The 16,093-nt window shown below is 42.2% G+C and overlaps 1 protein-coding gene across 5 annotated transcripts in view; it reads left to right on the top strand.

Moving 5' to 3' along the window:
* The window catches only part of LOC147017349 (actin-binding protein WASF3-like), a 49,776-nt gene extending 34,670 nt beyond the window's left edge, over nucleotides 1-15,106 (top strand). For all 5 annotated transcript variants that reach the window (XM_085846940.1, XM_085846939.1, XM_085846936.1 and 2 more), the window contains one exon: nucleotides 12,361-15,106. In XM_085846940.1, coding sequence (XP_085703066.1) covers nucleotides 12,361-12,518 — 158 coding nt within the window. In that variant the 3' untranslated portion in view covers nucleotides 12,519-15,106. The remainder of the gene's footprint in view (nucleotides 1-12,360) is intronic.
* Nucleotides 15,107-16,093: the final 987 nt, after the last annotated feature.

The following is a 16,093-nucleotide window of genomic DNA, read 5'->3' as shown; positions in this document are numbered from 1 at the left end:
AGGACGTGTCAGTGCTTGAATGCTGCCATTGTCACCAATGGATACAGTTAGCTATGTGCTGGAAGAGTGGGGGATGCATTGGATTATCAGTTGAGTTACAAAAGACCCATTCAATGCCATTTGTATCCATTGGTGCATTCCTGCAGTGATTTCTGAATTTCGGCCAAGCCAACGAAGCAAATATTTGGAATTCTCAGTTTCATTTCATTTATTTACAGCTGGCCAGCATTGTGTAATTATTTTGTCTGTTTTAATGGAGTAGGTTTAAAATATAATTTAGTTATATTTCTCATTATCTTGGTAATAAAAGCATGCAAGGCCAATGGGATATTTTTTTTGTCTCGAGTGTTTTGAGGTTTATTAAATTCTACATTATACTGCATTGTCTGAAGGATTATTGGGGTCTTATGCAATGAGGGTGGTTGTTGTTACCCTGCAAATGCAAAGTGAAAAGTGGAATTAAGCAATTTGTTCATGTCCATCTGTCTGTCTTATCAGTTTATGATTGTCAGTTTATAATCAAGGAAAAACTTATTTAAATTAAATGTTATATTTTGAACACGAATCAGAACATGGATAGGAAAACAAGTCTTTTATTTTTCGGTACTTTGGCTTTCAAATTGTCCCAATTGCACATACGCAGAGAGGAGTGACAGTGACATCATACTACAGAGGCATAAGCACGTGGTCACCTCTTCAAATAATTATACAACACTGGAACCACTGCCACCGCTTTCGACACAACCCACCTTCCCAGCGCTGCTGCTTTGAGTTCAGTGATATTGCACCCTGACCTCTCTCAGATGATATCAACCCAACACATCTCTGGTCAACCTACCAAACGACGACATCCCTCTGGAAACCATCCACAACAGCTGCTGCCAGTCCACCGTACTGAATCACATGGCCCAGCCATGCTGCCTTGCGTTCCATCACATTGCTACTGCTGAGACACCATCAGTCACAGATCATCTCCATTAGATTCTCATTTTTAACACGGTCGTGCCACTTGATGTTGAGCAGATGTCACCAGATGGTAAGGCCAGAGTCTTCTTGTCGCCTGATGTCGGTTGCCTTCAACGACAAGGTGATGGCACCCTACAATACTCTTGACATGATTAGTGCTTGAGCAAGCTTTGCCTTTGTTTCTAGGCTGACACGGGTGGAATGCAGGTATTTACAATGCCGAAGAGTGGATTTGCCCATACCTATCCACATTCGCACCTCCTTGCTGTCATCTAGAGTGTGGTTGATTGACACGCCCAGTTACTTGAAAGATGTGACGTGGGGTACTGATATCAAGAGGTATATGATAGTGTTGTCATTCCTTGTTGGCTGGACAACCATGTATTCCACCTTGCCAGGATGGATGACTAGACCATACTCATCATACTCATCTGAGATGTTACCCAGGATTGCAAGCATCTCTTGTGAGGCAGCTCTGCATAGCGCCATCATTACTAGGTTATCGGTGTATCTGATCTCCTTTTATGGAGATACCATTTACATTTGGAGCTTTAAGGTGTGATATGCATTCATACCACCCCGCGTGAGACATTCAGTGTGGAGGCTAAAAAGTATAGGGGACATTGGACAGCCTTATCGTACTCGGACTGGCATCTCAAACTCGTCTGTCATCCGACCTTTCCAGAGGAGCTGACCATTTGAGTTGATGTCGAGATCCTCAAGCAGTCGCATCACATCGTCTTCTATACCAAAATCCCACAGTTTTGTTAACAGTAGTGCAAGGTTGACGAAGTCAAATGCCTTCTTATAGTCAACAAAGACCACCTGGAGAGGGCGTTTGCCTGCGTCGTAAGCTTCGGCCACACCTTTCAGAAGTTAAATCCCATTAGTTGTGGCCTGCAAAACCACATTGGGTGTTACTCACTTCAATACTGGCGGTTCTTTCCAGTCTGCATTGACAAACATTGAGAATGATCTTATTTGCATGGATGATTAGTGCAAGCATTCTGTAATTGCCGCACAGACCTCTGTAGTTCTTTTTGTGCAAAGCAATATACACTGACTTGGTCATCAACGGTGGCCACTTTCCAGTGTTCCAAATATTACACACTGATTTGTGGAGGGCTTTAAATACTTCTGGGTCCTGTGCCACAGCTTTAAGAGTTTCCAATGTGACATCAACTCTGGTAGGCTTATGGTTTTTCAGTGCCTGAATAGCTTTCTTGGTTTCTTCCGGTGTGGATGGATTTCGTTCAACCTCAGTTGTGTGCTGGGCCGGACATGACCAGTTGGATTCTAATAGCTCCTCAATATGTTGATGCCAATGCTGTGTTTCTTCTTTGACCGACTCCAATACCAAGTCGTTTGACTCCAATACCATCTGATGTTCACCATAGAGGCATAGGAGATTTCTGAAGAAGAGCATCAGCAGTTTTGAACAGAGTTCTGGAGTTGTGATCCCGGTATGCTTGGTTCGTTGTATTAATATTTGCCACCAACCATTCATCGAGATCCTTCTGACATGCGTGTTTGTCCTCATACCTGTAAATTCTGGAGCCTGCCTCTTGTGCTCAATTAGTTGAAGTGTTGTTACAGACAAATAGGGCTGTTTCATCTGAGACGTTTGTGTGACACATGTCTCAAGAGTTGCATCATGTATGCTACGTGTAATAACTTCAAGAGTCACCTTGTACAACACGGAATCTAATCAAACAAAAAAAAGTCTTCAGACATTCGTTCTGACTTAAGGGCTTCAACATTTGGATGTTTAGATCACAGTCCATGTACAGCAGCAGGATGAAGGAACTTCCACTTCAGGTTGCAAATTACTAGCCAATGGTCAGTGTCAAAGCAAGCTCTGAAAGAATGACAATCAGTCAGATGATTCCTTGCTTCTGTGCCAATTAGAATGTAATCAATGGCATTTCTTGCATTTCTTTCCCTCCTGATCCAAGTTACCTGATGAGAAAATCGTTTGGGAAACCGGGAGTGCGCGGCAGGCTTGTTGCCACCCGTGCAAAATTCAACTAGTCTATCTCCTCTTGGATTTCTGTCACCATAACCATGAGGTCCCATAACCAGAGGAACACATTGATTTCCAAGTTTTGCATTGAAGTCACCAGCCACTACAATACAAGTGTGTCTCAATTATTTTTGTAGGAATTGATCGCGCCTTGCAGCTGCTCATAAAAGTCATCAATAACGTCATCCGCTTCAGTAGATTTAGGCGCATAGACAGAGACAAACAGAAGGGAACCTTTCCTCAACCAAAAATGAGCAGCCATAATTCGATCTGATATGTCGTGGGTGACAAGGCAGCTGTTTTTTGCCTGTGTAGACATCAGTATACTAACACCTGCGGTGTGTTTCACCACCTGGCATCACAATGTGACCATTGCATGACTATTTCTGGCCGATGTTGTGATTCACATAGAGCAGTGACATCATAACGGTAGTTTTTCAACATGGCCATCAGATGTTCAGGTGCTTGATCATAATTAAGTGTGGTCTTGTTCCAGCATCCTAAGTTAAAGGTTCCCATGCTTCGTTCTTCATGCATCTTCAACCATGCACTGTCCAATGTAGGCTTTAAGTGCGAGATGTTATTACAACGCAAATAATTGAAAGCATTTTTACCTTCATCCCAGTTGCTTCAAATCCAGTTCGCGTGCTCCGGGGCTCCACGTCCAAAAGGGTATTATTGTGGTTGCCTGTGTTGTAATTCTTTTGGAGGTTTTGGTGAGCAGTTTCCGCTGGCGTGTCACCAGTCCTCCACCAGCAGAGTGAGTTGGTCGTTAGCAAAGTTAGTTTGCCTTCCGCCCTTTTGTGGATGTTGTTTTTAGTTCCACAAGAGTTACTCACAACCCCACCCATCCAGGAAACCTCTTGGAGGGACTCGGTTATCCCGCTGAGTACCCGGTTGGCTGGCTGGAGAGGTAGAGGTAGCCAATCTCCTCACTGCAGGTTATGACAGTTTGGAATAACCAAACCATCATAACAAGCACCAGAGGAGTGAGATTAAAAAAAATTTACTCCATCTACCTGCCTGGCAGTCAAACAAAATTGAAATCATTCCAAACAAGAAACTTACTGTTTTTAAGGATGTTATAAAAGACACAAACAACAGGCACGAATAACTAATGTAACGTATCAGAGAGGGTGGTATCATAGACACTGCGGCAAATTCCGGAATTAATTTATTTATACGACTTTTACAATCTTTATTTTATTTTAATTTAATTATACAAGTACTTAAACACTGGAGAACACAAATCACCTGTCATAATACTTCCAAGAACCTCCAGTTTTGCAGAACAGTAAACCCTCGCTTAATGTTGTAGTTACGTTCTTGAATAATGTGACTTTAACTGAAACAGCTTTAAGTGAATTAAATTTCCCCATAAGAATTAATGTAAATAGGGTGGTTATGTTCCAAGGAAAAAATTTATCATCAGACAAAAGACATTATTTTCTTATGGAATATAAGCTTAAATAATTTTAAACAAACAATTGAATATCATCATCTCGAGTTGTTTCAGATCTTCATTGGTTAGCTCTTCCCCATGTGATTGCAAAAGTTGTGCAACGTCAGCGTCTTCCACCTCATCAAAACCTGCCAGGCCAAGGATAACTTTCTTCATAGCGGGGACAACATCTGTAAATCCTTTCAAGTCAATGACACATTCAGGCCACAACTTCCTCCACACACCTTTCATGCACACCTGAGTAACTTCAGCCCAGGACTCACCAATGTTATCAGTGCACTTGAGGATGTTTCCACCAGTTTAACATATTAACACTTGGCAGATAGATAGGTGGATCACTACTTGTCAAACACCTGAGACTGGAGAGGGTGACACAACCACCGATGTTGTCGATACACAGCTTGGTGTATATAAGGCCTATACTGTACATTCTCTGATTGGGCTTAACACCAGTATTTACGGTACGGCAGATACACCAGTATTTACGATATGGTTTCTACTGTAGCTTTTTTAAAACGAGGAAAACCATCAGTTTGGTACTAAATTAGAGGTAAAACGGCTTTAAACGAGTATGTTCTCGAATAGATCAGCAACTTAATAATGAAACTCGAAGGGCACTCGGTGGAGTGCATACCTCCGCTCTGTAATGCTTGACCCACAAGAACATATTTGGCCCAATACATTTTTGAGATATCGTGCTTTATATAGTTTTTGAGCCCTATCTAGCAATGGTGAAAAATCACTTTATAAATTCTAGTAATCGGATCCGGATCTTTACCGAAATCGAATCAATTCGTCGTGGTCACATACCCAACCTGTCCACCAAGCTTCATCTGAATCTGTCCACAACTTTTTGAGATATCATGCTATATATTAGTTTAGCCCCATCTCTCAATGGTGAAGAATCACTTTAAAAATTCTAGTCATTGGATCCAGATTCAGATCTTCACCAAAATCTAAGCAGTTTGTCCGTGTCACACACCGAACCTGTCCACAAAATTTCATCCGGATCCGTCCACAACTTTTTGAGATATCTTGTACACAAACAGACAGAAAGGGGTGAAAATATAACCTCCTTCACCTTCGGTGGCAGAGGTAATGATGTTAACCGGGATGATGTGAAGCGAGGACTTGCTGTGTTTCAATTTCAAGAAAGGTTCAATGGGGTTGTTATAAGGGTGCTTTGCTGGTCTGCTTCTGGACGACTTCAATAGCACTAAACTTGTGGATTTTTTTTAACGATCGTTAAAACCATTATTTTTGTCGTTAAAATCAACAAGGATTAGTGTATTAAAAACACACTGAGTGGGGTATTGTGTTCTGTGAACTCTCTAGTTGTTGTTATTGGTCTAAATTATGTGAATATGTTAGAGGCAAGAATTGTGATATGCTTAAATGCTGGAAGGATAGCCTAGAGGTAGGTATGCACAATCACCTTTGAGCTGTCTAGCCTGGGTTTGAATCTTGGCACAGCTATAAACTGTCATGCCGGTGTTTTCGCAAGGTATCAGTGTGTGTGGACTGCAGGTTATGAAAGACATTTAACATAGCTTTTTTTAAACGATCAACAACTTAATAATGTTAGAGTTAGGTTTCGGTCTTTCAAGTCAAACAAAAAAAAATTTCACCACCAGGTCTTTCAAATGAAATCAGACAGGACATCCAGCATCCAGCCGTCCTTCGGATGGATATTAAACTGGACGTCATAAGTTAGTGCATGTTAAATATTCCACTTTAGTCTTTAGTGAAGAGTAGGTGAGTTATCGTCAGCACCATTAACAAATTACAAATTTCTGCATGCTCAGTGCCATATACTACGTCGGAGTGGTGACCATTAATGACCCCAACCAAGAAACTGCATCGGCATAACTGATACCATGTATAGAGAGCATGGTACATGATATGATCTTTTACTTGCTGAAAAGACAACTCCTGTGAGCAATACTTTGAGGTCATTCATTATAATGAAATCAGACAGGACATCCAGCTGAAGCATTTTTACATTCTGATGGTCTTTTTTAATTTTTTTAAACAAAATTTAATCCGATATGGCACACGGTTCTGCGTGCTCGAGTAAAAGGTGAATGTCATAGAGCAGGCTTGGACAGAGACCGATTGTTAGAGTGGTACAAAGGAGGAAGGCAACAGTTCACAAAAACTCATTGGATGGAAGGATGACTTATTCCATGTTTTCCATCTAGTCGACTTTGTTCACTGTTCGTTGTGGATTGGAGTTTTTCTTGGAAGGTTTTGTACTTGGGGGGGGGGGGAGGTTCTTGGGAAATACTGCCTTACCTCATTCCGTGTGTGTGTGTGTGTGTGTGTGTGTGTGTGTGTGTGTGTGTGTGTGTGTGTGTGTGTGTGTGTGTGTGTGTGTGTGTGTGTGTGTGTGTGTGTGTGTGTGTGTGTGTGTGTGTGTGTGTGTGTGTGTGTGTGTGTGTGTCGGTTGTTATCTCCTTATGCATGTTTCAGAAGGTGGAAGCCCTCCCAGGTCTCAAAGTTTCCACCGTCATGTGTGCATGTGGATATGAGTATGTGGATACATGTGTGTGCATGCAAGTTGCTGTTGTTGACTGCTATCTCCACACGTGGGTGGGTTTCAGGAGATGTAGCAGAGACCTACCATGTCTTTCAAAGTGTGTGTGTGTGCGTGTGTCAGTGTTGCTTTTAGTGTTATAGAATGATGGTATGAATTTTAGTGAATGGTACACTTGACTTTGAGTATAAACTGTTGTAGTGGTGCTTCGTAGGTAATACCTTGCATCACACAGAGCACTGTCCGTATCTCAGATAGACATTAGGCTGGATGTCCCATCTGCTGGCATTAATTAGTTGGTGGCCGATAAAGATGTCATGGTGTCTTTCGCCAAGCATAGGCAGGTTATCACCGATGTCCTGAACAAATTACAAATTCCTGCCTCACCTGTGGGTATCAAGTGGTCATTGTTACCTCCGCCACCGAAGTTGGAAGGAGGTTATGTTTTCACCCCGTCTGTCTGTTCGTTTCTTTGTGTGCAGGATATCTCAAAAAGTTGTGGATGGATTCGGATGAAATTTGGTGGGCAGGTTGGGTGTGTGACAAGGAAGTATTCATTCGATTTTGGTGAAGATCTGGATCCGGATCCAGTTACCAGACTTTTTGAGTGATTCTTCACCATTAAGAGATGGGCTAAAATTATATATAGCACTATATCTCAAAAGGTTTTGCAGAGATTCGGATTAAATTTGGTGGGCAGGTTGGGTGTGTGACAAGGAAGTATTGATTAGATTTTGGTGAAGATCTGGATCCGGATCCAGTTACCAGACTTTTTGAGTGATTCTTCACCATTAAGAGATAGGGCTAAAATTATATATAGCACGATATCTCAAAAAGTTTGGATAGATTCAGATGGAATTTGGTGGACACTTTGGGTGTGTGACAAGGAAGAATTGATTCGATTCTGGTGAAGATCCGAATCCGGATCCGATAATTTATTTAATGATTCTTCACCATTGAGTGATAGAGCTAAAATGATATTTTGCATGATATCTCAAAAAGTTATGGATGGGTTTGGACGAAGCTTGGTGGATGAGTTGGTCAGGTGACGAGAACAAGCCAATTAAATTTTAGTTCAGGTCAGGATCCAGATCTGGCCTATCGGTGGGATACAAAACGTAAACTAATCAGCTTGGTGAAGGTAAGCACTCTACTGAGTGCCCATCTTGTTGTTGTTACACCTCACCACACCACCATTGTTGAGGATTTTGGGCAGTGCTTTTTTAAAAAAAATAGCGAACTCCTATGCAGCACGTATAGATCCCAGTAGATTTAAGTGCTCAATGTCCTGCAAGAAATTGATTAATGCAATGACTGACATTTGTTGCGAGTTCGTTTTAACTTCGATTTTAATTTTGTCTTCAGTTTTTGCGATCGCTTAGGACGCTTAACACTCGGTTGTCGAAATTCTGGTAAAAATCGGATGTTTTGGAGACGTTTTAAGATTGTATAAACAATATTTCACTCACCGCATCACGGCTCGTCACGTGGTGCAGCGCGCTCGAGCAGACGCGTCGTTGAGTCACGTAAAGGTTTTGCGTGTGCGCGCTGATGGTGTTTCGATAAAGTTGGTGTTTAAAAGTCATTTTTTATCTCAATAAAGGTTATCGTCGCATGCCTGACTCGCTAAGCCATCGCATTATGTAAAGATTGTTGGTGGATGGCCGAATATTACGGTTTTGTGACTTTGATAAAATAATATTAAATAATTGCGTGGAGAAATGGAGATTTTTGCTTCGGTCGACGTTACGATTTTTGATGGTTTGGTGCAGAATCATTTACATCGTAGAAACTTCTGGTTTGCGTCGCTTCCTTCTCTAGAGACAGCTTTTATTAGACAAGGTCAGAGGTCAAGTTGACGATTTCGTAAGTACCAGTGTATGACTGCTTGTTTGTTTATTAATTGCAAAAAGTCGTTTCTTGCCCAAGAGATTTATCTGATGTCTCATCCTGCCAAAGATTCCACAAAAACAACATCCTGCCAATTGGTCTATGGTTTTGGCTAACAAGCATCATTCGCCTGGCCAAGAGCAGTGGCATCCCATAGGTTGAGCCTAACCACTTCATAAACAATGCATTCTTTGATTCTATAAAAGATTGAGGCTCATGGAACAGCAAGGTGACAGAGTAAAATGGTAACATACAGTTGGGCAATAGCTTGATGCAATAAGCATTGGAATGACTGAACAGGAAAATTAGAGAGAAGAGATACAGATAGATACAGTGGCCTGCAAAGGTATCCACCCCCCCCCCACTGCCCCCACCCCACCCATCCCTCCAAGGTTTTCACATTTTGATGCCACCTGAGCTTATTTCATGATGCTTTCAAATCAAACTTGATAATATATAGTCTTCACAAAATACTCCAAAACGATAAAGATAAAAAATGCAGATATAAGTGAGATTAACAGAGAATAAGTGGGATTAACAGAGAAAATCAGATGATTCTCAGTTGCATAAGTATTCAAACCATTTTCCTAATTAACCCAAAATCACTTGAGGAGCAAATTATTTGGTGATTACAAAATAAGTGTAATAGGTTTCACCTGCATGTAATCAACTGTTTAACTTATAATTTAAAAATTAAGCGACCACACTTATCTAAAGAGTTTTAAGGTACAACTCACTTGGTCAACCAACAAGGCAACCACGAAAACTAAGTAGCTTTCCAAAGAAGTCAGACATAAAGTGATGGAGAAGCACCATTCAGGAGAGGGTTAAGAAGATTTCAATCCCTCATTATCCCTTTGAGTATGGTGAAATCCATCATTAAGAAGTGGAAGATTTATCACACCACCCAGACTCCACCAGATCAGGTCGCCCATCCAAACTCAGCAGCCGGGAAGCAGAAAACTGGTTCGGGATGTCACTGTAAATCCAAAAATAACTGAAAGATCTGCAAGGCTCGATGTCCAACATGGGGATCAGTGTTCATCAATCAATAACATCCTATTCCCTTCACAAAGCTGGCCTTTGTGGACAAGTGACAAGAAAGAAGCCATTACTGAAGAAGTTGCATCTAAAAGCTGATATGGAGTTTGTGAAAAAGCATCTTAATGATAATGCAGGCATGTGGAGAAATGTTTTGTGGTCAGACAAGACAAAAATTTAACTTTTTGGTCTAAATTCAAAGCGTTACGTCTGGCGCAAGCCAGACACAACACGTCACCCAGTCAACACCATTCTCTACTGTCAAGCATGGTGGTGGCAGCATCATGTTATGGAGCTGCTTTTCATCAGCAAGGACTTGCAACCTTGTCAGGATAAGAGACAATGGACAGTGCAAAGTACAGCAGAATCCTTGATGAAAACCTGCCTGAGTCGGTCATTAAATATGAAACTTGGTAGGAGAGTCACATTTCAGCAGGACAATGATCCAAAACACAAAGCTAAAGCCACATTGGAGTGGCTGAATGAGAAGAAAATAAATGTTCTTGAGTGGCCCAGTCAAAGTCCTGACTTGAACTCAATTGAACATTTATGGTGAGACTTGAAGATCGCAGTCCATCGATGATCCCCATCAAACTTAGCAGAACTAGAACAATTTTCACATGAAGAATGGGGAAAGATTTCACCATCTCACTATACAAAGCTGGTGGAGACCAACCCAAAAAGACTCATAACGGTCATTTCTGCAAAAGGTGCTTCTACCAAGTACTGACCTAAGGGGTTGAATGCTTCTGCAACCAGTGAATTTTGATTTGTACATGTTTTTTGCAGGTATTCCTGACATCTAACCTCCTTCAACTATAACAGTGTTCAGTTTGATCTCTACAGTTATGAATAAAAAAAAAGTTAATTTGGAAAAAATTGTTTCCACAAAATTCGTAATTCATCTAAATGTGGCATTATCAGTGGCAGCTGAATACTTTTGTAGGCCACTAGATTCAAGGAAGAGGGTTTGGCTGGATAGGTTAAACGGGGGTAAATGGAATGAGAGTTGGTGGTGCACTGGTTCCTTGATGTCCTGCAGGGAAGATTAGGGTGCAATAGCTTCAGGAAAGTGGTCCTATATATGTGAGAAAAGAGGAACAAAGCAGTTGAGGTGTGCAGTCAGCTTGGATTTTGGGAGTTTGACCAGAAGAGAGTCACTGGAAGAATACGTACATCCTGGAGTAGCGTCGAAGCATCGGAGGGCTGAGAGAACAGAGGGAGCGAGACCCTAGGAGAGGTGGTTATGAAATGGAGAGACCGCCGATCTGCCTATGTGAGAACAGGCCTTGCGTTTCGGCCTTATCATTAGATGTCAATCACCTTGAGAGCCTGATGCCTCATTCACGCTGCATTTTTTAGAACCATTCTCACTGACTGCCTTTGCGCTTAACTCCTGCATCCTTCCCCTAACCATTCTTCCTTGCCCAACACAACTGTGTTCATGAGGTCTGGTTGTGTTTTGCTTTTCCCTTGAGCAGTTATGTTATTCATTCTGTTCCAAACTCTCACAGCTGTGCTGGCCATTAAAGCTCAAATAGGTTTACTACCTAAGCTTGTCATCTGGCAGCCTCACTGCATGTACCTCACCATTATTTCAAATTAAACAATTGATGGCCAGAATTAAATGTTAAGCCATTGGGCTGGCAGGATGGCCTAGAGGTAAGCACACTTGCCTCTCAGCTGTTTATCATGGGTTTGAATCTCAGCCCAGCTATAAAGTGTCATCCCGGTGTTTCACAGGCAGGGTGATTCAACAATGTGTGTGCCATCCCTCGGATGGACGTTAAACTGGGCGTCCCATCTGCCAGGATCCATTGGTGGACATTGGTGATCTCACGGTGTCCTTCGCAAAGAGTAGGCGTGGTATCACCGGCCCCATGAAAAAATTACAAATTCCTGCCCCAACCTTCGTCGAACGTAAGGCTTGGCCAACTGGTTCATGAAAAACTTGGACCAAGCTTACCTCTGCAATCCCCACAGCAACGTGGGAATAATTGCGGGTTTAAAGAAAAAAGGAATGAAATTTTAAGCCATTGAATGAACTTTCTTGATCATTCAAATCTGGATTTGTCCCATCCTGCTGTACTGGTCAGATAACATGACAAACCACAATGCTCTGGTGTGATAGCTTACTCCATTTACCCTGATGAAAGTGTGAAGAGATTACGGGATATTTCTGTGAAAACGTACAATTTAATCCATTGGTTCATTGAAAGGCGAGCTGGTTTGAGCAAGAGAAACTTTTATTTTTAATATGTCGTTTCACAAACTTTGGCTTTGCTCAGACCATTGAACTGTTGCTTGCTGTTGAGCACATGAAGGTTTGCTTGAGTTAGTCCTCAGAGAAAGTCCTTGAGCAAAGCTTCTTATAGTCGAGTTGTGTGTTTTGTGCATATTTGCACACTATTTCTTTATCTCATCACCCCATCTCAATTCCAGGCATCCAACTGCGGAAGGTGCAAGAACAACGAGAGATGGAGGCACGCAGAGAGCCTGTCGGAAACGATGTGGCAACAATCTTGTCCCGTCGGATTGCTGTTGAGTACTCTGACTCAGAAGATGATTCCGAGCTTGACACCGAGGACTGGTCCGACTAGATGTTGACACATTTGGATACCTTTCCTTAGAATACCTCTTTCAGGCTGTCCTCCTGCATGTCATTTTTTCCTCTGACATTTTGGCCTGATTCCCGTTCAATTATCACCAAGAGAACGGAACGGACTTTGGTTTGGAGGTGATGGGATCAATTTAAGTGGTGAGGTGAGGATCAAGGTTCCACTTTCACCCCAGATTTGAGAAGGGAATGAAATGAAATTTAAAGGACCATTGATTTCTGCTCAAGTGTTTTATCTAGTCATTGAATTCATTTTTTCTTCACTTCCATCCCTCGTCATTGCCCGTACTCCCGATGCTACGTGGTGCGGACGATCGGTCGATGTGGTTTGGAATGTTTTGGACAGAGCACAGTGTGGAATCGAATTATTCGTTTCCACAAAAGGTGGATAGATTTGCAAAATATATAATCAACAAATACTTATTTAAATGCAAGTCGGATTGGCGTCATTATTATATGGCCAAAACTTAAGTGGGAGCAAGTTGGAAATCCGAAGAACTTCAAAACTGCCAATGAAATGAACACATTTGATCATGCATCTGTGGAACTGCCTTCCTGTCAAATATGTGGTCTCAAACGGGACAGAGTTGTTGATAACCATAAACAATGGGGTTTGTGCAAAGTTTATTCTCTGAGGATCAAGAGGACCTTTATTGCATTCCTCAAGTCCAATACGGGATTCCAAATGTTTCCTATAAATTCAAGTCGGACAGACAGGCCATCTTGTCTCAAAACTGCTCGCAGCTGTCCATGTTGGATGTGGTGGGTGGGAGAGAGTGGGCTTGGTGAAGATCTGTGAATTATTGTTATTTTTTTTTTTAATTGCTTGTGCGATTTGACTCTTTCAACACTAAATTTAAATGTGTTTACGGTTAAGGTAATAAGATTTCTGTAAATGTAGGTTTAACTGCATCATTTATTTTGGATGTTGTAACTTATATCTGTTATTGTGGGATTCTGTGACATCTCTTAACTTCATATTTTGAGCTCACAAGGACACCTAGTTGATCCCATTGGTTTGTAGCTCAAGCCAAGTAATTCTGCTTCGTGCAGCTCCCCTCACTCCCCACCCTCTTTTATTCCCTGAGAAATTTCAAAACTAAAAGGAATGACTTTGAGCCTATATCTAATTTAATTGCTGTAATTTCCAGTCTCGCCTTTTTGACCTGTGAATTTGTGGAATACTTCATTCAAAAGAAGGCATTTCCATTCTTAAATGCACAGCTCGATGGGATTCTGGAATGTGAAGGAGTATGAACATATTGAAATCGGTGCAATAGTCTCCAAACATTGTTGTGCTCTCCGTATCTGTGCTGTCTTGCATGAGTTGTAGAATTTCGAGTAAAATTATTCTTCTCTTTCTGCCTGTACTATATCACCCACGATGTCCATGTGCATCAAGCTCGGACAACGATGTTTTCCCTTTTTTTTTTTTTGAAGGGGGGAGGGGGGTGAGATCCTCAGTGATCTTTAGATGTGATTATGAAGGTTATTTAATTTGATCTGTTAGTTCAGATCAAAATCGATCAAGCATGATAGGGATAGAGAAGAGGATGAGGATGGCAAATGAGAATTGGGGGACCAGATATGTCAATTTTAGGGGAGCAATAGTGATGGTGATTTTAGCAATGGTGATGGACAGGTTGACGGACGAGATCAGACTGCAGTCTCCATGGACTATGATGTTCGCGGATGACATCATGATCTGTAGGGAGAGTAGGGAACAGGCTGAGGCGAGCCTCGAGAGGTGGAGGTACGCACTGGAGAGAAGGGGAATGTTAGTCAGTAGGAGTAAGACGGAGTACATGTGCGTAAATGAGAGGGAGGGTGGTGGTATGGTGCGGTTGCAAGGAGTTGAGGTGGGGAAGGTGGATGGGTTTAAATACTTGGGATCAACTGTCCAAAGTAACGGAGAGTGTGGGAGAGAAGTGAAAAAGAGAGTGCAGGCAGGATGGAGTGGTTGGAGAAGAGTTGCAGGAGTGATTTGTGACAGAAGGGTAGCTGCAAGAGTGAAGGGGAAAGTATATAAGACGGTAGTGAGACCAGCTATGTTGTATGGTTTGGAGGCGGTGGCACTAACAAAAAGACAGGAAGCGGAGCTGGAGGTGACAGAGTTAAAGATGCCGCGATTCTCGTTGGGAGTGACTAGGATGGATAGGATAAGAAATGAGTATATTGGAGGGACAGCGCAGGTAGGACGGTTTGGAGACAAAGTGAGAGAGGCGAGATTGAGATGGTTTGGACATGTGCACAGGAGGGAAGCAGAGTATATCGGGAGAAGGATGTTGAAGATGGAGCCGCCAGGCAGGAGGAGAAGAGGAAGGCCAAAGAAGAGGTTCATGGATACGGTGAGGGCGGACATGCGGGTGGTTGGAGTGTCAATGGAAGATGTGGAGGATAGAGCGAAATGGAGACGTTTGATCCGCTGTGGCGACCCCTAACGGCAGTTTGCCGAAAGAAGAAGAACATGTCAATTTTAGAACCTAGCATCTTGACACCTGTCACCTTTGCATGCTCCCTCAATGATGTAATGATCGTAATCATGATATATGAAATAAACCATTTTATCGAGTTTGTTTTTGTGAATAGTAGGAATAGTGTCGGTGGTTTCCTTTCTGATGTACAAGTCACTGTGATAAGCATCCACCTTGAACGGCAGGATTGGCAAGAGGTATGCACACTCGCATCTAAGCTGTCTTGAGCCAGGGTTAGAATCCCGACGCAGCTATAAACTGTCATCCCGGTATTTTCACAAGCAAGCTGATTCATCAATGTGTGTCATCTCTCGGATGGACGTTAAACTGGGCGTTCCTTTTGCCAGCATTAGTTGGTGGAGGTTAAAGATCCCACGATATTCTTTGCGAAGAGTCGGCGAGATATTGTCGGCACCCTGAGCAAATTACAAATTCCTGCCCTAAGTATTGCAGGGAAGGTATTGGCAAACCACTGAGCATAACCCTTGCTCAGGAAGTTGCTTTGGCAGCACCAATGCTCTGTGAAGAGTATGGTACATCAGAGAGAGAGAATCCACAGAGGGCACTTCATCAGTGGTACAGTCATGCTCCCAGCAATGAAACATAGGGGCAATACCCTTGGACACTCACCTGGTGATGGCTGAATAAGATAACCAGGGAACTGCTGGTAGGAATGGATGACCCACAGTAATTGAGAAGAAAGTAAATACCAATGGAATTTTTTTAATGCCATGAACAAACTTTGGTACATCACAGGTGATGAAGGTTGTCGTCAAGTTTCATCAAAATCGTATGTGTAGTTTCAGAGAAGTTGAATATTTTTGCATTGACGACACGCCATCCCATAAGCTGCCCGGAATTACATTCCAGGTGAGTTCACCTGCAGCCACAGGCTGCACACAAAATAAATTAAGTATGCCGATTACACGTCATATTTTCTGGGCCATCTATGGTGATCTTTCCTCTATATTCTGTCAATGAAAAAGGTATAAATACCCATTATTGTACACCGCTCCTTCCCAATTCCATACACAGGTGATGCATGATGTCATTGCCGGGTGCAAGGAAGGGAGCACTCAGTTTT

Source organism: Eptatretus burgeri, chromosome 11 (genome assembly GCF_056783735.1).
Source record: "Eptatretus burgeri isolate ZD-2024b chromosome 11, Ebu_testis_v1, whole genome shotgun sequence".
Taxonomy (NCBI): Eukaryota; Metazoa; Chordata; class Myxini; order Myxiniformes; family Myxinidae; genus Eptatretus; species Eptatretus burgeri.
The sequence above is the reverse complement of the archived record's forward strand: the minus strand, read 5'-3'. Positions and strand labels throughout refer to the sequence as shown.